The 21,065-nt window shown below is 33.8% G+C and overlaps 1 protein-coding gene across 10 annotated transcripts in view; it reads right to left on the bottom strand.

Annotated features, from left to right (window-relative positions):
• Positions 1–10,285, bottom strand: part of LOC127712406 (uncharacterized) — a 113,716-nt gene extending 103,431 nt beyond the window's left edge. For 6 of the 10 annotated variants that reach the window (XM_052218819.1, XM_052218818.1, XM_052218821.1 and 3 more), the window contains exons 1-2: positions 9,041–9,730; positions 1,283–1,399 (exon numbers count right to left, since the gene is read on the bottom strand). In XM_052218819.1, the coding sequence (XP_052074779.1) occupies positions 1,283–1,382 (100 nt within the window). In that variant the 5' untranslated portion in view covers positions 1,383–1,399; positions 9,041–9,730. Of the gene's footprint in view, positions 1–1,282; positions 1,400–9,040; positions 9,731–9,842; positions 9,897–9,950; positions 10,027–10,050 lie in introns of those variants that run through there. The other 4 variants (XM_052218814.1, XM_052218816.1, XM_052218817.1 and 1 more) reach the window with 4 other exon arrangements.
• Between the last annotated feature and the right edge of the window lie 10,780 nt (positions 10,286–21,065).

Genomic DNA, 21,065 nt, shown 5'->3' with positions numbered 1-21,065 from the left:
ATGTCAATATCTTCAAGCATGACTAAAAACAGTGTGGAAAACTGATTATATGAGTGAAAAAATAATTAGATATGTTTAATAGTTCTCTAAAATTAGATATGATGTAATACAGTGTATATCTATTTTCAAATTGTAATCAAATATAATTGATAGTTCCAAATATTTTTTCTTTCATTTGTCACAAAGTAATATAGATTCGTAACTTATCTATAAAATTTCAACAATATTTATCCACACAATGTAATGTATTGAAATATATACATTAATAAAAATAGATTATTATCCAATTAAAGGATTTCTCTTCATAAATTTTTCTTTATATATATATATATATAGCATTCAGAAAATTAGTTTATACTAAATAACAAACAAACCTGCTAAAAAATTCTTCAAATGATTTAACAATGAATGTCTTTTAAAAAATGAGTTATCTCCCTTTGTACAGAAATATGGTTTAACATAGTACTCGAACATTAGATATGGTCCTTAACTCTAGACTAAATTATCAGACCGGAACAAAATTCGAACTTGATCTCTAACTTGTCATGATAAAACAATATACTAAATATCAAATCAATATCTTCAAGCATGAAGAACAAAAGTGTGGAAAGCTGATTTGCCGGACTGACAGAAGGACAGACAGACGGACAGACGGACGGAGTGCAAACCTAAAGTCCCCTTCGACTTCGTCGGTAGGGGACTAAAAAAAAAGGTTTCTCCAAGTAAATTGAAAAAAGATTTGGTGGTTTAAAAAATTGACACAACCAAGCGCGCAACTATATCAACTAAGATCAACTACGTTGAATAGTATAACACTGAATGACGTTACATTGATAGCGATGTCTGAAAATGTCACCAGAAGTAAAAATATCCACAACAAAATTGCTAGTGTAAAGATTTTCAAATTGGAAAATTTCAAAATCTGCTGATTTTGCCTGTGCACCTGATGAGCGGGGTTCGTGTTGATCAGTCTTAATTTTTCTTATAAATTCTGACAAACACTAATCCTACGTTTTTTTTCAACAATCTTATAGAAAATGTTATTCTTTCTATGACATGTTATCGGACATAGCCAACTTTTGTAGCCTCCAATTGCAGAATCAGCGTAAGGCAATGGAGTTTGTAAACTATTATTAGATTTAATTTTGTTTCTAAAACATGTAACCTTGGCTAATCCACTTCATTTGAACTTTGGTGGATAGTTGTCTCATTGGCAATCATACCACATCTCCTTATTTTATAACCTATAAGAAAACACTGAATTTAATTCAATATACTGTACCTTGTCTGATGAAACCGTCATAATATTGAAGAAGGTTGGCTCTTTTTAGAACACAATGCAGCCGCCATTCTAACAAGTTCTGTGGTTGATTTGTTGCCATTCTAATCAACAAATCATCTGAAGATAACAAATTATGTGTTAAACACATGCAAACTAATAATGAATATAGACTTGTTAATTCCAGTCAACTCGCAAACTTATCCTACTTGAATGACGTGTTTTGCTCACACATTGTTGTAAATATAACGGAATTCTATGTGACTGACATACAAGTGAGAGGTTTAGCTAGCTATAAAACCAGGTCTTATCCACCTTTTTTTACAAAGGTAAATGCCAGCACCAAGTCAGGAATATGACAGTTGTTTTCCATTTTTTTAATGTGTTTTATCTTTTAAATTTGCCATTTGATAAGGGACTTTCCATTTTGATATAATAAAAAAAAGTGTTGCGAGGTCCTTTGATTTTATTTTCAGATACATTGAACATGTCCTGTCATTCAATAACCAGCATTTCAGTGATTGCTTGCATCTCATAAATACCAGTGAACCTTAGATAAGGGAAACTACCGACACTAGTTTCATATCGTGATCTTGTCCTCGATATTGACACAGATGGACGACTTCAAAACACAATGACACTCATAATAATTCAAATTTTCCAATTATCAGCTTACCATTTCTAAGCAGTGACATGCCCTGTACCACGTTTTTTGGCGTTTACATATCTCAATTTATACATTACGCTCGTGCATTTTCACGTAACATGGACCCCACATGCATGTGCTCCTTGACTGTTCAAATAACATTAGCGGTAGCAATTTTACAATACCAGATGCGCATTTCGACAATTAATGTATCTCTAGTGATGCTCGAGACTAAAATATTCAAAAATACAAATTATAATACACACATCGAAGAGCTGACCTAATCAAAAAGGACATTAGGTATAGCCACATTTGGACAACAAGGTATCGGAGCTTTGCACGAGGGACATAAATTCCATAATTTGAAATTATTTCCAAAAGTTTTTATTTGAAAATTTAAATCAGATAATATCCGTATTCTTATGCCATTATTTAAGTACTGGATACTTGCCTGGTGATACCCTCGGTAATTACAGTATACCAGCAGAGGTATCGACCAAGTGGTAGTAATAGCATGAACTACACTGACGGTACCTATTTAACTACACCAGATGCGCATTGTGACAAGTTGTTTCCTCAGTAATTTTCTAGTCGAAAATATTAAAAAAAATCCAAATTATATTAAAAATGATGAAGAGCTGATCAAACCAATGAGGACCTCAAGAATAGCCAAATCCTGACAATATATCACAGCTTAGCATTCAACATATTTATGTGAAAGGACGACTGAAATGGACACTATCTACGTTTTACTGTCACCATCACGAATTGGTTGACCGATAAGATGTGTCTGTGTCGCAAGCTCGGTCTTTAGATACTAAATTGGAAAAATAGCCACTGGTCTGAAATTTCATTTTACTGATTGTGTCCTATTCCAGATATATATAGATACTAGAAGTGATATATATAGATACTAGTAGTGATATATATAGATACTAGTAGTGATATATATAGATACTAGTAGTGATATATATAGATACTAGTAGTGATATATATATAGATACTAGTAGTGATATATATAGATACTAGTAGTGACATATATATATACTAGTAGTGATATTTTATATAGATACTAGTAGTGATATATATAGATACTAGTAGTGATATATATATAGATACTAGTAGTGATATATATAGATACTAGTAGTGATATATATATAGATACTAGTAGTGATATATATAGATACTAGTAGTGATATATATATAGATACTAGTAGTGATATATATAGATACTAGTAGTGATATATATAGATACTAGTAGTGATATATATAGATACTAGTAATGATATTCTAACTGAGTATGGATTCGAAAGTCGGTCATGCATGCTCATCTTCTCGGCGCACACAGTCGCACTCGTTTTTGGAGTTCATGCGATTTCTTCAGTTTTTGTATGGAATCTTGATTTGCTTCAGTTGTATATTCGTGATCGATTTTTGAGATTTGAACATCGGTATACTACTATTGGTGACATATATTCTTATACTAATATAGAATATGCTAATTGAAGAAAAGGTCTAATTAGAACAATAACTATTCTTATTTAAACACAAAAATGTGAAGATGGAGCAAAATTCTGCTAAGGATTATTACTTAACCAATGCACTCACATCGTAAATATACAATACTAGATCAATGTCAGAAAATGCCGTTTATGGATGATATTTATGAATTTTCAGTGGAGTTCTGTATTTTTGTTACTTTACATTTTTGTATAAATAATTAGAAGATGTGGTATGATTGCCAATGAGACAACTCTTCACAGTAATATATTTTTATCAAAAAGTTTTCGTGTGAAAGTGAAATATCAAAATCAAGAAAATAACAATAATTGTTATTTATGTTACATCTCTTTATAATATGTTTTCTTGGGTAAAATTACGCAGTATGATAACAGAATTCATGATGATTTAAAAGCAAAATATTATCAATGAAGTGGTATAAGTTCATTAGATTCATCCATAAAATGATATTTAGATGTATCTTGACCGTGTAAGTTTTATATGTACCGATGTAATGCATTGGCTATTTGAGAATAAAGATATTTATAGTATGGCTATAAACTGTGATTCATAACACTACAGGAAAAAAATTGCTATCAAAAAAGCGCAATTTGTGTCTATAGATATGCAAGCCTCAAATATTTGCCCAGCCTCAAATGTGTGTCCTTTTCTCTGATCTGTGTCCTATTCTATAATGCCTCATAAGTCATAGAAATGTCCCTTCTTTTCTTCCTTTTCTCTGCCCCGTTCAACAATGTCCCATGTGTTGACTTATCACCGGGTTTGTATTTATATGAAGCACCTAAGATCACCAACGGTTTTAATGGGGTTCGTATTGCTCAGTCTATGTTTTGTTTTGTAGACTGTTGTAATTCGTTTGTTAGTTTTTAGTTTTTTGCCATGGTATTGTCAGTTCGTTTTCGACTTATGAGTTTGACTATCCCTTTGGTATCTGCTGTCTCTATTAAAGAATTATCAAAGCACCATCGAGGAAAGAATTTTGTGTAATAGACGTCAATACGACTTTTACATTCGAAAGAAATTGATACTAGGCCATCAAAAAAATAATACATGCTGAATTTACCTAAGAGCTGCGTTCTTTGCAGATGACAAGCTAATACTTTATCAAAGAAATAAATGTGAAAAAAGTCAGAATAATATATTTTGGGGTTCGTCAAATAAGAAGATTAGTCTTTGACTGACAAACGGTAAAATGGATTTGAGTTCTCAAAGATCTTTGTGTCTTATTTTTTTCTTTTTGTTAGTTTAATTTTGAACATTGTGCAGCTCCTGTAAGGCAAGCCTCCGTTAAAATGATTTTTGCAGTTCGTTCTAATGTTGTGTTGCAGTAATTAGAATATTTAACACACTAAAGTTTTTATAATATTTTAAATCACAGATATAGCGTAAAGTACAAATGAAATGTGTAGTTTCATATAATTAAACAAAACCGATAACAATTGTCCCGTCGTTGTTACACAAAATCAATAAATATGACAAGATAAATATCAAGCTGAGATTTTTTCAGTTTAAAGACAATACATTATATTGTTCTTTTGGGATTTATTCATTTAAAAGATTGTATTTGGAACATTCATTTCATAAAACGGCATTTAAAAGTTGTCTAACAATACCTCAATGAGGATAATATTTCCATATTGGTGTACAATATAGACTTTTTTTAAATTCTTTCCATTACACACGTCTTATTATGATATTGCAAGGTTGAGTTATAAACAATATATCTACACATGGTAAAAATAACAGACAACATCGTTAAACCTTTATATCTAAAGTCAGATTTTTGCATTTCTCAAGGTTCAGTTTTGTTAAATCACCTCTTCAATGTTGTATTCAAATGTGGAAGTTCATGGAATATTTTGGCCAAGAGCATTACTGAAGAGATATTCATTTACCTTCGCAGTTGGTATAGTAAAATTTGTATAGTTTATATTCTTACTACCACTGGGTTAATACCTCTGCTGGTGAACTTTATGTACCCGATGGTAATACCAGCTAAGTAGTCAGTTCATCGAATACAGATATTGTTTTATTGAATTTTGATTTTTTTTAATTAAATCTGGGCTGAAACCTCGATTAAATCTCGGCTATACAGTAACCTTGTCATGATTAAGGTGTCTTATAACAATGTTTATAATGTAGTTAGAAAACTTCCTGCTGTCTTTATTTATCAAATATAGTTACAAAGTTATTTTTGTGCTAATATTTTCATAACTATAATATTCTACCCATTTTTGCTGCAGAAAAATAAAAAAATAATATTAGGTCAAAGTTAGAAAAATAGTAACTTTTTTTATAAGCCTCATACAACAAGTTTCAATTTTTCTGACAATGATCTAGTATTGTATATTTACGATGTGAGTGCATTGGTTAAGTAATAATCCTTGGCATAATTTCGCTCCATCTACACATTTTTGTGTTTAAAATTAGATTAGTTATTGTTCTAATTGGACCTTTTCTTCAATTAGCATATTCTATATTAGTATAAGGATATATTTAAGCAACAGTAGTATACCGATGTTCAAATCTTACAAATCGATCACGAATATCCAACTCAAGCAAATCAAGATTTCATACAAAAACTGAAGAAATCGCATGAACTCCAAAACGAGAGCGACTGCATGCGCCGAGAAGGTAAGCGTCTACTGCTATCATGCATCACCGGACATTCGAATCCATAAACAGTTAGAATATCACTACTAGTATCTATATATATCACTACTAGTATCTATATATATATATCACTACTAGTATCTATATATATCACTACTAGTATCTTTATATATCACTACTAGTATCTATATATATCACTACTAGTATCCATATATATCACTACTAGTATCTATATATATCACTACTAGTATCTATATATATATCACTACTAGTATCTATATATATATCACTACTAGTATATATATATATCACTACTAGTATCTTTATATATCACTACTAGTATCTATATATATCACTACTAGTATCTATATATATCACTACTAGTATCTATATATATATCGGGAATAGGACACAATCAGTAAAATGAAATTTCAGACCAGTGGCTATTTAGACCGCGCTGGCGACACAGACACATCTTATCGGTCAACCAATTCGCGATGGTGAGAGTAAAACGTTGGTAGTGTCTATTCCAGTCGTCCTTTCACATAAATGTGTTGGATGCTAAGCTGTGATATCTTGTCAGGATTTGGGTATACTTTAGGTCCTCATTGGTTTGATCAGCTCTTCATCATATTTAATATAATTTGGATTTTAAAATATTTTCGAATAGAAAATTACAAGGGAGACATAACTTGTCACAGTGCGCATCTGGTGTAGTTAATAGGTACCGTCAATGTGGTTCATGCTATTACTACCACTTGTTCGATACCTCTGCAGGTATACTGTAATTACCGAGGGTATCACCAGGCAAGTATTCAGTACTTCAATACTGGCATAAGAATACGGATATTATTTTATTTAAATTTTCCGATAAAAACTTTTGGAAATAATTTTAAATTATGGAATTCATCTCCCTCGTGCTAATCTCTGATACATTGTTGTCCAAATTTGGCTATACTTAACGTCATTTTTGATTAGGTCAGCTCTTCGATGTGTGTATTATAATTTGGATTTTTAAATATTTTAGTCTCGAGCATCACTGGAGATACATTAGTTGTCGAAATGCGCATCTGGTTTAGTAAAATTGGTACCGCTACTGTTATTTGAACAGTTTAGGAGCACATGCATGTTAATAAAGTCAATGGGGTCCGTATTACGTGAAAATGCACGAGCGTAATGTATAAATTGAGATATGTAAACGCCATAAAACGGGGCACAGGTATGTCACTGCTGAGAAATGGTAAGCTGATAATTGGAAAATTTGAATTATCATGCGTGTCATTGTGTTTTGAAGTCGTCCATCTGTGTCAATATCGAGGACAAGATCAAGATATGAAGCTAATTTCGGTAGTTTCCCTTATCTCAGGTTCACTGGTATTTATGAGATGCAAGCAATCACTGAAATGTGGGTTATTGAATGACAGGACATGTTCAATGTATCTGAAAATAAAATCAAAGGACCTTGCAAGACATTTTTTTTCTTTCTTTGTCTTTGCGAATAATCTGCTTGAATTACGTTTCATATGAGAACAAACCCAAGTCGGTTAGAAGAGTTGCACGAAAAGTACTCATCGGAATGCCGACTATATATTATTACATTAATCCACCAAAGTCAACAAATATATTGTCGATAAAAAAACAGGATTTTGATAATATCATCATAGATTTTTGTTGTTGTTAAAATCAGTGTGTTTCTTTACAAGCTTAGATTGTTCATTACCTTAAAAGAAGGAATTTGTATCTACGATTCCCATTTTTGTACAAAGACACAATAAATTCTCTGTCCAATAAAACGAGGCAGTGGATCTTTCAGTTTAGCTAGGGATATAGTAATGTAAAGTATACACACATCAAAAGATCTGACATTACTGTACATTTAAAAGATTTCAATTGAAGATTTCAATACGGATCATTTGAATTTTAAAGAATCGACCTCTAATGCATATCGCTGGTTAAATATACCTCATCTCAGTATTTCTGTAGGCAATAGTTTACTGTAAAATGAATTATGGACAGAACTTCAGAAAGACGTTCAGTCAAACCTTTTTACCACCCGGCTATATATCGTTTTTATAAGAATTTTTGTGAAGATCATGTATCCATTTGTTAATACCTAAAATCTCCTCATTAATGAATGATGTAAGGCAATATCTGGGATTCATTCCTAATTTTTCGGTTCAAAGTTATATATACCGGTTATCTTTACTGGTAAATAATTTTAGATTTTCAAGAAAAAGGGTGCGATTTCAATTTTTTAAAATGTATATGGCATTGAATGACATTTCAGTCATTACAATAGTGTGTTTTATATTTACCTGTATTTTTAGATACTTACATGACCTCTTTTCAACTTAATAACTGTTACAACTGTCATACATTTGAGAGTTTTAGCTAGCTATAAAACTAGGTTTAACTTGCTTCGGACAATGTATGTACCAAGTTAGGAATATGTATGTACAAAGTCAGGAATATGGCAGTTGTTTTTCACTGATTCCGTTGATTTCTAGCGTTTGATTTTGTCGACTTCTATGGTCTTCCCACTTTTTTAATTTGCCTTGGAGTTCGGTATTTTTGTTATACACATATACTTTTTTTCAAATAATAACTTTCTTTTAGAATTTTTGAACTATTGAAATGAAGAAAAAAAATTGAATTAAAGATCGATCATGCAGAATGTCGTCATTTTGTTTTCTAAGAATAGCACAGTCATTTCAAATAAAGAATGGTCTGCCATAGATCACTTATCTATATGTTCCAAGAATCTTGATCGCATGACAAAAGTATTTCACACAGTAAAAGTAAAATATGGAATGCCACATTTTGTGTTTTAAACACACATTTACTCTCGACTGTTACTGTTGAAATACAAATAGTGTTTTTAATAAGATATGAGTTTTACACGTCATAAGGCGATGTTGCGAAAACTTCAATATAAATACTAATCTATCTGAGGAAATATCACCTTAGTTAACAGCACTCACCTGCTTATCTTGTATAAAGTATGATTAACCAAATGTATTTATTCATCCCACCAAAGCAATCATTATACACATTTAGTCTGTCGAAGGACATCCATAGAGTTAACATTACAGCCGAAAAGTTTATTTGTGCTCAATCTTTTGTGCACACGTAATATGAAACCCTAAACATTAAATAAGCCAAAAACATATATTGTAATAATCGCTCTGTTGCATTTAAAGTAATACGATCTCTCGGGTAGATATTTTATAAAGACTTCCTTATAAAAACGTTTTTTAAAGGTCGTCTATTGTCATAACACAAATTATGTTTATAAGTTTCTGTCTTGTTTTAATTGTAAATAACTCAGTACCTATATATCTTTTCACTTATTTCGGAAAGTTTCAATCTCTTTGATTACTAAAAACAAACTGAGTTGTTGTTTCCCTCTTACTTCCAGCAAGTGCATGGATACAGACTTTAAATCTACAAAAATACACCCCCACCAACCAGCAAGTGCATGGATACAGACTTTAAATCTACAAAAATACACCCTCTTACAGCAAGTGCATGGCTACAGACTTTAAATCTATAAAAATACACCCCCCTAACCAGCAAGTGCATGGATACAGACTTTAAATCTACAAAAATACATCCCCCTAACCAGCAAGTGCATGGATATAGACTTTAAATCTACAAAAATACCCCCCCCCCCCCCCTAACTAGCAAGTGCATGGATACAGATTTTAAATCTACAAAAATACACCCCCCCCCCTTTACCAGCAAGTGCATATATACAGACTTTAAATCTACAAAAAAAAACACCCCCCTAACCAGCAAGTGCATGGATACAGACTTTAAATCTACAAAAATACACCCCTCTAACCAGCAAATGCATGGATACAGACTTTAAATGTACAAAAATACACACACCCCTAACCAGCAAGAGCATGGATACAGACTTTAAATCTACAAAAATACATCCCCCTAACCAGCAAGTGCATGGATATAGACTTTAAATCTACAAACATACCCCCCCTAACCAGCAAGTGCATGGATACCCTTAGTAAGTTAGTTTTGAGAAAGACTAAGCTTGATTATAATGAAACATACGGACATAATAATGTCGAAAATATGTACTTAGAAAAACTGAACAATGTGAATGGTAAAGGTGTCCTGTCATCAATACCAATATAATACATTCAACAGGCAAGCTCAGCATAGTGTGTATGTAGTTTTAATAGCTCAATGTGAAATATGCGAATATGCCACTTAAGGAATAACTGTACTGTAGTTGAAGAGTTGTCACCGTCAATTGGCGATTTGACGGTCGCAAATGCAGTTTTACTGGCGACGCGTAGCGGAGACAGTAAAACGGATATTTGAGACCGTCAAATCATAATTGACGGTGGCAACTCTTCAACTACAGTACTGTTATTCCGATTCTAATGCATTACAAAAAGAAATAATACGTTAGAGCTTGAAAAAATGTATAAATTTGAAATTTAATAAAATTCCGCGAAACTTCATGAATGATTTTGGCGCAAAGACGTCATGGCTAAACATGACGTCATACAAATGAAAACTTACAAACTGAAGGTTATTTCGTTACTTCTACGATTCAAATTTGGATAAAATCACATCAAAACGGCGATTTTGAGGTAGGTGTTGTTTTATTTTCGGTAAAATTGTAGTAATCGAACATTTTTTGATCCATGAATTCAAAATGGCGGGTCCCTCCTTAGTTACGACTGGTCAACTGTGGATTTGACGGTAACTTTTAGCCAATGAAAAAAATTGTTACATGAAAATTTCATTAGAATTTAAAAGTATTCTTCTCCAATAATTTTTAGCCGAATATGTTTTCATTGTATCATTGTTGTCTATTGTCTGTTTTATATATTTCTACATGTTTGAGTGAAATTGTTTTTATGGATGCACGTTTGTTTTTTTTCCTTTCTACCTTTTTATTTTATCTTTTGAGGGGCAAAGGTATGGCGAATTTTATTCTGATGTAACACTGGTGCGTTTCATTTTCGAAACTTTTGCAGTCGTTCCGTGTACATTTTAGGCAACTCTTACTAGTTCTCAAAATTATATTGAAAGATACCCCGATAATTGTTTGATATAAAAATTTGCTATCATTTTGAATTAAGGATTATATATCCCTCATGTATATATCTGAATAGCTATGTGCAGGTTTGACTTCAATTTTGTCCTTTCTAGGTTTTATCAGCTCTTCAACGTTTGTATAAGATTGTTAATTTCAAATAAAGGCAACTGTAGTATAACGGTGGTCAAAGGTCATAAATTGATAGAGGAACACATCAACTATAAGAGGAAAACAAACGACAACAGGAACATTGAAGTTAACAAACAAAAGTAATAAAAAAAACCGCTAACATACATAGAAATGAACTATTTATAACAACTGTCATATTCCTGACTTGGTACAGGACATTTTAAGAAAAAATGGTGGGTTGAACCTGGTTTAATGCCTCCCGCTTTTGACAATGTTAAAAAATATCGCTGAAATGACAACACTACGTGACAGAAATACAGCACAAACACACGCAAGAACATTCATCACAGAGAAACGCACAAACAAATAATATAATAGTCGACACAACATGCAAACTGTAGAACAACAACGAACATATTTCATCAACGACAAATACCACATGAAAATCAAAATAGTTCTGGCCTCGTGTATCACAAAGGAGAGAATTGTTTTAGAAGCAATGCCTACTGCGTTAATGATACCCTTGGTGATCAACAGTCTGTCATTATCGGATAGCACCAGCAGTACAAAGCATTATATTATACGCAGAATATATCCATGTTATCTATTTGCCTCTCGTTTTCTCTTCATATAGAACCGCCTCGGTGGTCTCGTGGTAGCGTGTTCGCCTTGAGTGCGGGAGGTCGTGGGCTCAAAACCTGGCCGGGTCCAACCAAAGACTTTAATATTGGTATTCGCTGCTTCGCTGCTTCTCAGCTAAGCACGCGGCATTAAAGAGTAAGAGCAAAGACTGGTCAGATTGGAGTCAGAATAATGTGTCCGGGTAAGGTGACATGTCTTCCTTTGGACTGTTACCTTGTGAACTAACACGTGAAAAATCCGGCACAGCGTATCGGTTTAGTACAAAGCAGTGTTAGAATTCATATTACATTAACATGTTCTTGTCCTGAATATCATATTAATTTGCCGCTGGACGTAAAGCATTCATCCATCATCATCTTCATCTCTTCATATAGCAAAAAAGGATCAAAAAGTTTATCTTATTCTTACCCTTGTGTCAAAGAAGACCTTTGAAATTATGCTTTAACAAGTTTAATAATTGAAAACCAAATAAATCAACACAAATATTAAATAGAAATAGTTATAATACTAGAATAATGAAAATATGCAGATACTTAATTACAAACTTGGGTAATGAAAATTCACAAGAAACCACACAAAAAAGAAATAAACAAATACATGCATTATCTATTGATAAGTCTATATTATCATCAAACTAAGACACACAATCCATCAAACCAAATTGGATTTGGCTATTCTTTTTATATAAAAAATAAATAAAGGATGACAAGATTGCTGATGATTCAATTATTCACCAGAGTTCCAATGACGTAGATTTAAGCAACTAAAGGGTCATTTTGTGGTCTTGAACAAATAACAAATCCTTGTCGTATAGTTATACAGCTATTAAATTGCCCATTATGACAAAATATTAAACAATTTAAAAAAAAAAACACCCAACGACCTGATTCACGACAAAGCAATAAACGAACAACAAATATGACAAACATCAGCCAACGAAAACTACTGATAAACAGGTTCCTGAATTGGGAAAAACTCTCACCTCACTGAAGTCTAAGACGGTCCCTAGCACCGGCTCTAGCGGAATTATTTGCAAACATAATTCGGATTGACTTTGTTAGATGTAACACCACCAAATCGGGTCCGGTTAACATGTTTGAGAGTGCTCAACTTCACCTAACCTGGTTCAATGGTAAACAGCACTATATAAGAATACACTGTTAAAAATCAGTTGAAAACGGCCTGACTAATTAGATTGGCACAAATTATATAAAACAGGTCCCAGATTTCTGATAAAAGAGTACTCGCAGTATGCACTTGACAAGGAATGCATTAATACATTTTCTCCAAATACAGAGTGGTCAGTATAATTTGTGGTGTAGAAGAGGGACGAAAGATACCAGAGGGACAGTCAAGTAGCTCTTTCCCGTCTTTTTAAACCAGTAAGATCGGGATAATTACATGATGAGTAAAGGAAATCCACTTCAGTTGTCTAATAAAGACATCGATGCTATCAACATCAGCAAAAAGGTAACATCTAAAATCCAACTTTATTTTCAAAATCAGTCTGTTCCTATATTATCCTACAGTTACACCAAAACCATAACACATAAAGTATACAACTACAAGCAAGCATTGCGTGAACCCTGATTTAGAAGACTACCTAAAAAAAAACCTCTGACATGTGACTGTTCCCACTCGCCTTATATTTACAGCCCCTCTGGCCATGTCATTACTGGGGATCTAAACATAATTCAACATAAACATCTCCGAAAGGTGATATAGCATGGTCCTAAGTTCAGAGAACTCGAACACATCAATTGGAACCCTGTCTTCAAAATAATCATGGATTTCATTGAGGTCTACGCCAGAACATGTGCTAAACGAGAAGAAGTTGAACTGGACATTTTGTCAGAATGGGTTAAAGCCATCAATTCACTGATAAAACATCTAATCCAAAAATTGAAAAACTGTGAAATTGATCGACCAAAGAAGCTGTCAAATGTATATCATCTCATGAATATGTTGTTATTCCTGCGGACAAAACTTCAAATAATAATGTTATTGTATGTAAATGGTACTACTACGAGTGTCATGTAAAAGACTTAGGAATAAATGAGCACTCAGGTAATCCCACATACAAAAACATATCATTTCACAAGGATGAGATTCTGGCGAATCATAAGTCATTCATGGCTTCAATGAACATAACATTGAACAGCAAATCTGAATACTTACCTTGTTTGTATTGGATAACTAAGCTTCACAAAATTCCGTACAAAAAAACGGTACATTGCCGGCTCATCTGCATTTTCTACAAAGGAGTTGTCCATTAGATTGACTTAAATTCTGTCCGCAGTGACAGAAGGTCCTCAGGATAACTGTGAAACTATTTACTGGCATAATGGTATTAACCCTTTATGCCACCATTCCCCATGTGAAATTAAAACATCGTTTAAAATAAATAATTCCCCCATCTTGGGAACAATAATATATCAACGTCACCTTCATATGAGATAAACATTTCCCAACTTATTCGGTATTCTAGGGCTTGCAGCTGCTACTCAGACTTTATAAAACGTCACCAGTGTCTGAAAATTGATGAACCAGGATTATGTCAAAGAACGTCTAGTACTTTTTCTTGAAACAGCTCATCGAAAGATACAAAGACCTTGTTGATATATATATATATATATTCCGGATCAACTTTACAAATAATACATGAGATGGTCTTGAAGTATATATTATAGGTACTGACATTGTTTATCGTCTAAATTACTTGTAATAGTGTTCTTTTTATTTGTCTTTGTATATTTTTTATCTTTACTGTTTAGTCCCTTTTTTTGTAATATCCTTTTGGCGAGGCTCGGTATTTACACATTCTGCCATTGTGTTATTGTGCTATTGTCGTTTTTTGTATTCTAGTCTTTCATTTTAGCTTATGTGCTTTTTATAGGGACTTTCCGTTTTGAATTTTCTTTGGAGTTTGGTATTTTTGTTATTTTACTTTTTGTCGATAGATTGTCTTTATGCCATTTTGTTTTTCTTTGTTGACATAGTTGATTGTTTTATAGTGATTAAGATAATAACAAAATGTTGACTGCTGTACCCAATTTTTGACATTTTTTTACATATTATGTCTGTTTGTTTTGCTCACACATTGTTGTCAATATAATGGAATTGTATGCGACTGCATACAAGTGAGAGTTTTAGCTAGCAATAAAAACCAGGGAGTGTGACAGTTGTTTAACTTTCGTTAGATGTGTTTGAGCTTTTGATTTTGCTATTTGTTGGGGACCTTCCGTTTTTGCATTTTCGTTGGAGTTCGATAGTTTTGTTATTTTACTTTTTACTAAAAGCAAGTTCAAACCAATAAATTAGGTTCTCACAGACTAAATTACGAATCAAACGTATAAAGAAGTCATAAATAGTCTGGAAAAAACACAACATTGTGTATCGACAAAATATAGAATATACAAAAGAGGGACGAAAGATACCAGAGGGACAGTCAAACTCATAGATCGAAAACAACCTGACAACGCCATGGCCAAAAATTAAAAGACATACAGACAAATAAAAGTACAGATGACACAACATAGAAAACTAAAGACTAAGCAACACGAACACCACCAAAAACTGGGGGTGATCTCAGGTGCTCCGGAAGGGTAAGCAGATTCTGCTCCACATGTGGCACCCGTCGTGTTGCTTATGTTATTACAAATCCGGTAAATAGTCTAATTCGGTAGGTCACATTCGTGAAGAGGGAAGGGTATTGTAGTTACGACATAAGGAACATATCCGATATCATCTGTGAAACGGTTATTCCATAACGGTCAACCAACTCGTGATGGCGTCCGTAAAATTTACGAAGGGATGATTTCAACTTCACCATTTAGAACTCTTGGTTTAATAGCTTTCTTGTGAGCAGCAATCCTCTATCACTGAAATCATGATAGCAAATACAAGCCAGGGAATATCGTATCAATTGGGAGATATATACTCCGTATGCAGGCGCTGCTGGAATGTTGCTACATAGAAATGGAAAGTTCACAATAGGGAAGCTGAAATCATCTCTTTTGTCGTAAAGTTTTGTTTTCAACCGACCCTCATTGTCAATTTCTAGATGTAAGTCAAGATATGAGGCAGACTTAACTGTATCTGTAGTATCCTTTATCTCTAGTTCGATGGGATAGATTCGTTCAACATAGTCACCAAATTTTGTATTATTTAGTGAGAGAACATCATCTATATAACGGAACGTAAAGTTAAAGGATATTGCTAACTTCTTATCTTTCTTCCTTAGAAGTTCCTGTATGAAGTCAGCCTCATAATAAATATCGACAGTATGTAGGAGCATACGTTATCATAACAATATAGCAATAGATTTTAAGCTATGTGTTAGTTTATGTGAACTGATTAACTGATATTTGTCAAAGATCCCTTTTCGTCATATAGATCCTCGAGTTTTCAAGTATAGACGACTTTCAAATTCCTACATGTATTTTCTCGTCCATTTTCACTGAACTAGTACACATTTTTGTTTAGGGGCCAACTGAAGCCCGCCTCCGGGTGCTGGATTTTCTCGATGTGTTGAAGACCCATTGGTGACCGTGAGCTGTTTTCTGCTCTTTGGTCGGGCAGTTGTCTCTTTGACACATTCCCCATTTCCATTCTCAATTTTATTTCCTATTTCATAATGATTATATACGTCACAGTAAGAACCGATAGTTCAATGACACCATTGGTGAAAGTCATTCATAAAACAAAAATCGAGATTGAGATTGCATGTTTATCGGCAGTTTGTACATTTTCCCTTTGATCTTACTGCCTAATATTTTCTCGATCATGGCAGGGACTTGATACTCGAAAACATTAGGCAACGTCACGTGTTCATGTCCATCTGCGTTAATTTATCAATGAAATGCATGGGACTTCATTCGTATAACCGAACAACTGTCACAACGTTTTGTACACGTAACAATAGTTTTACTAACTATTTCATTTTATATAATATTCTCAACCAAAAAAAAAATTACAGTTAAAACAAGTTGCCGATAAAAGGAATAATGGCATTTTATTTTTTGATACCGACTTCATCAGCTCGAATATCAGCACACCCTATCGGGCTCGCTTGATATTCTTGCTGATCAAGTCGGTTTCAAAAACAAAAAGGCCATTATTCTATACATACATCCTGGGCTTCCGACGTTTTCGATTTGACAATGTCTATTTTATGCAACAGATTTCAAAGAAGATTTATGAAGCAAGGAAACTGTTTTATATGCTGAATGTATTTAATGCATATAATAATGCAGTAACTAATAAGAAAACCTTCTTGCTGCCGGAGGGACACACGAGCAGTGTAATATTTTTCTTCAATGGGTCTTTAATGTAGGTCAATAGGGCGTGACGTCACATATCGAATGACGTCATCGTTGTGTAATTGACGTCACAGACGTCAAGCTGTCGTATTTTCTGTCACTCGAAATGTAACCATATCAAAATAGCGGTAGCAAGAAAGTTAATGATATGATGATGATGATCGATCGCTGTTAACTGCCAGTGACAACTGAAATACATATTCAGAACCTCCCGCACTCGATGTCAGCAATTTACTACTAGACAATATTTACTGATATGAAACATTATTTTGGTATTTTCTTAAGCTCTTACTAAGGCGCCTTCGAGAGAGTTTGCCCTGTAGTGTCAAAGGAGATTCTTAACAATTCTTGGATCATAATCAAAAGTGACAACTGGTTATACTTTATTATTAAAGTCAGTAGAAGACCTTTCATACATGATTGATTGATTGGTGTAGAACGCCACTTTAAGCACTATTGTGCTATTTCGTGGTGGTCAGTTATTATTGTTGGAGGAAGCCGTAGTGCCCAGAGAGAACCACCGTCCTTCTGTAGGAAAACTGACAATCTTAGTCAATTAAAAGTGGAGTCGAGCACACCTGCCACGTGCGGGATTCGAACTCACAACAGTTCCACTACTTAGACCACTCGGTCACCGAGGTCCCTCCTTTCATACCCCATTTGTGGAAAGTTTTGTTGTTAAAATCAACTATGTAGTTTAAAAGAAAATGAAATTTAAAAAACATTACCAATCAAAATACAAACTTGCTATTTCCGATCATGTGTTTATACAATCGGACCGAATGAGATTGTTAGTAGAGACCCTTCCACATAGAATCAATCCGACAGAGTTTGCTTAAATATTTGTCTGTTACATAAAAAGAGGATGCAAATGAGATACTTGGTATTGAAAAGGATTTTAATGTGAAATATGTGTCAACATTGTCTACTTGTTTGCCATCTGATCAACATTCAGTGAGGATCTTTCGTAAAGTGTCTTGCAATCATATCTCTCTAATAGTTTTGAAACATTTCGCCGTGATGTTTCGGCCAGAAATTGCTAAGAGAATTGGCTTTTCAGAATCAAAGATGGTTTATGGCAATCACGTTTCCCAATTCAGGTTATTGTGAAAATAGTTCCAAATATTGTTCCTGACTATACAAAAACATGGGGATGACAAAATGTGGATAAAATCAAATAAGAAAACAAATATCCCACTTCATACTTCAACTTGAGCAATGATGATAGACAACAACCAACGACAATCCCTGATTTACCGTCACCTTTCTTTGGACATTCTTATCAAGAATGTGGCGAGGGTTGAAATGTTTGTGAGTGATCAACCATCCCTTTAACCTTGGAAGGCGGTGTGAGCGTACAAGGGTGGTTCAAATTTGCTAGATGGTTTCGTAAACCACAGCTTATAAATGTATACGCAGTTAACCTAAAGCATATATGTATGTCATTTTGTCAGATGCTTTATATCGACTCCTCAAATAATCACGATGACATGTCATATAATTATCTTATAATTTGGTAATAATAATATTTTGGATGTTACTTATGTCTTCTGATTGGCTGAAAGTTTTTTGTCTATCAGAACATAGACATAATTTTGTCATGTGAACGTAACGCCATCGACTTTTTACATAATCACCGTGTAGAACGCCACATGCGGGGTGTTGGCTATGCTTGACACGTGGTGTCGGTTTTGAAGCGGAAAAAAAGCGATCAAGGTAAGTAAAAGTATCAAAATTTCTTTTATGAAAATTGTTAGCACCAAATAAGGTATTGCACGGAAAGAGCATAACCATAATCTATTTCCATCAAGCAGAAGCAGACGTTTCAAGTGCTCCGTTTTCTCAAACACCTCTCCCTAGTTTTCCGTGTTGCAGATTTTGAGACTTCATATGCAAGTTTTAGGATAAAGAAACTACTTTTGGCAATTTTTCCTCTTATGATTTATATAAAAATTAATTCCTATCATAGAATTTAACCAAAGGCCAGCTTCTTAGTCAAAATTTATTGGTTTTAAAGTTAGTTTTTCATCGAAATGTAATGTGTCGCTCGGGGAGTCAGATTTTGCATCTCAGGGGGTCGAAGCATTGATTAAAAGAAGGATAGATTTGGGGAGGGATAAATCCTACTTTGTAAAGAATCACTCTGATTCAAACAAAAAATTCTCCGAAACTGACATTATCAAGATGCTTGATTTCTTCATTAACAACATATTTGTTACGTTTGGAGGACGTGTTTTTCAACAGACTGTCGGAATTCCAATGGGAACCAATTGTGCCCCTCTTCTTGCCGACTTGTTTCTTTATTATTATGAGGCTGACTTCATACAGGAACTTCTCAGGAAGAAAGATAAGAAGTTAGCAATATCCTTTAACTTTACGTTCCGCTATATAGATGATGTTCTCTCACTAAATAATACACAATTTGGTGACTATGTTGAACGAATCTATCCCATCGAACTAGAGATAAAGGATACTACAGATACAGTTAAGTCTGCCTCATATCTTGACTTACATCTAGAAATTGACAATGAGGGTCGGTTGAAAACAAAACTTTACGACAAAAGAGATGATTTCAGCTTCCCACTTGCGAATTTTCCATTTCTATGTAGCAACATTCCAGCAGCGCCTGCATACGGAGTATATATCTCCCAATTGATACGATATTCCCTGGCTTGTATTTGCTATCATGATTTCCTTGATAGAGGATTGCTGCTCACAAGAAAGCTATTAAACCAAGAGTTCCAAAATGGTGAAGTTGAAATCATCCCTTCGTAAATTTTACGGACGCCATCACGAGTTGGTTGACCGTTATGGAATAACCGTTTCACAGATGATATCGAATATAGATATAGGAAGATGTGGTATGAGTGCCAATAAGACAACTATCCATCCAAGTAACAATTTATAAAAGTAAACCATTAAATGTCAAGGTACGGCCTTCAACCCGGGGCATTGGCTCACACCGACCAGCAAGCTATAAAGGGCCCAAAAAATTACTAGTGTAAAACCATTCAAACGAAAAACCAACGGTCTAATCTATATAAAAACGAGAAACGACCAACATGTATGAACTACATAAACAGACGACAACTACTGAACATCAGATTCCTGACTTAGGACATGTGCAAACATTTGCAGCGGGATTAAACGTTTTAATGGTACCAAACCTTCTCCCTTTTTCTGAAACAATAGTATAACATCACAACATAGAAAGACACACTATAAAATATCAATTGGAAGTCTTAACTCAATCAAAAAACGTAAATTAACACACAATGAACGAATAACTTTGATCTGTGGTACCTGAATGCAAATACATAGTTAATAAAAATTAAAAGGGATAAATAACTAAGGTCAAAAGTAAATAAACAGGTTGAAATATAGTTAAAGTATGATACTACTGTGAAATGTTAAACAATATTTAGAAAATCATCACTTTTGAAAAAACCTGCGTCATATTATACACAGGTAAATGAAAATAATTTTGTTGTTAAGTATACTTCTTCTTCAGTGTGTATAAAATCTTCCATGTTCCTTATGTCGTAACTACAATACCCTTACCGAATTAGACTACTTACCGGATTTGTAATAACATAAGCAACACGACGGGTGCCACATGTTGAGCAAGATCTGCTTACCCTTCCGGAGCACCTGAGATCACCCCCAGTTTTTGGTGGGGTTCGTGTTGCTTAGTCTTTGGTTTTCCATGTTGTGTCATCTGTACTGTTGTTTGTCTGTTTGTCTTTTTGTTTTTGGCCATGGCGTTGTCAGTTTGTTTTCCTTTTCAGTTACTATCATGGTCAGGAAGAAGTCATGGCTATGGCTTAATGCACCAAAATATGG

Source organism: Mytilus californianus, unplaced genomic scaffold (genome assembly GCF_021869535.1).
Source record: "Mytilus californianus isolate M0D057914Y unplaced genomic scaffold, xbMytCali1.0.p SCAF_8, whole genome shotgun sequence".
Lineage (NCBI taxonomy): Eukaryota > Metazoa > Mollusca > Bivalvia > Mytilida > Mytilidae > Mytilus > Mytilus californianus.
This window is presented reverse-complemented; position numbering and strand designations above follow the sequence as displayed.